A 438-nucleotide genomic window follows, 5' to 3' on the forward strand; every position below is an offset into this window, starting at 1 on the left:
CACCGCCGTGTGGGGCCTACTGGTCCTCCGCCCTGAGATGAGATGCTCACCCCGCGGCTCTGCAACCGTGAGGCGAGGTGTCCCCCTTCCCTGGCCCCGCCGTGAGGCACCCTACGTCCCCGACACTAAGGCGGGGCGATCCTCCCTCCCCTCCCAGTTCGGGCTCCGCTGCTCGCACTGGGGCTGGGGAGCCCGGCGGGGCGGGAACGATTCCGTGTGTATGGGTCTCTGATGGACAGTGGTGTCTTTCTGTTGCAGGAGTCTCTGTATTCCCTCGCTCTAAAATGCCTTATTAGCCTCTCCACGATTATCTTGCTTGGGCTCATTATTGTATACCATGCAAGGGAAATTCAGGTAATTAATTAACTTTATGAATTGCTGAGTGTTTACATATTTGTGGTTGCAGAGTCAGTTTTTCTAAAGGCTTCATTGTAGGAA

General features: G+C 55.5%; 1 protein-coding gene across 1 annotated transcript in view; it reads left to right on the forward strand.

Moving 5' to 3' along the window:
* LOC103612944 (small conductance calcium-activated potassium channel protein 2-like) overlaps positions 1-438 on the forward strand; it is an 18,162-nt gene that overhangs the window by 1,222 nt on the left and 16,502 nt on the right. The window contains exon 3 of the mRNA XM_017730283.1: positions 257-354. Within this exon, the coding sequence (XP_017585772.1) occupies positions 257-354 (98 nt within the window). The remainder of the gene's footprint in view (positions 1-256; positions 355-438) is intronic.

This window comes from Corvus brachyrhynchos, unplaced genomic scaffold, assembly GCF_000691975.1.
Source record: "Corvus brachyrhynchos isolate BGI_N302 unplaced genomic scaffold, ASM69197v1 scaffold663, whole genome shotgun sequence".
NCBI classification, from domain to species: Eukaryota; Metazoa; Chordata; class Aves; order Passeriformes; family Corvidae; genus Corvus; species Corvus brachyrhynchos.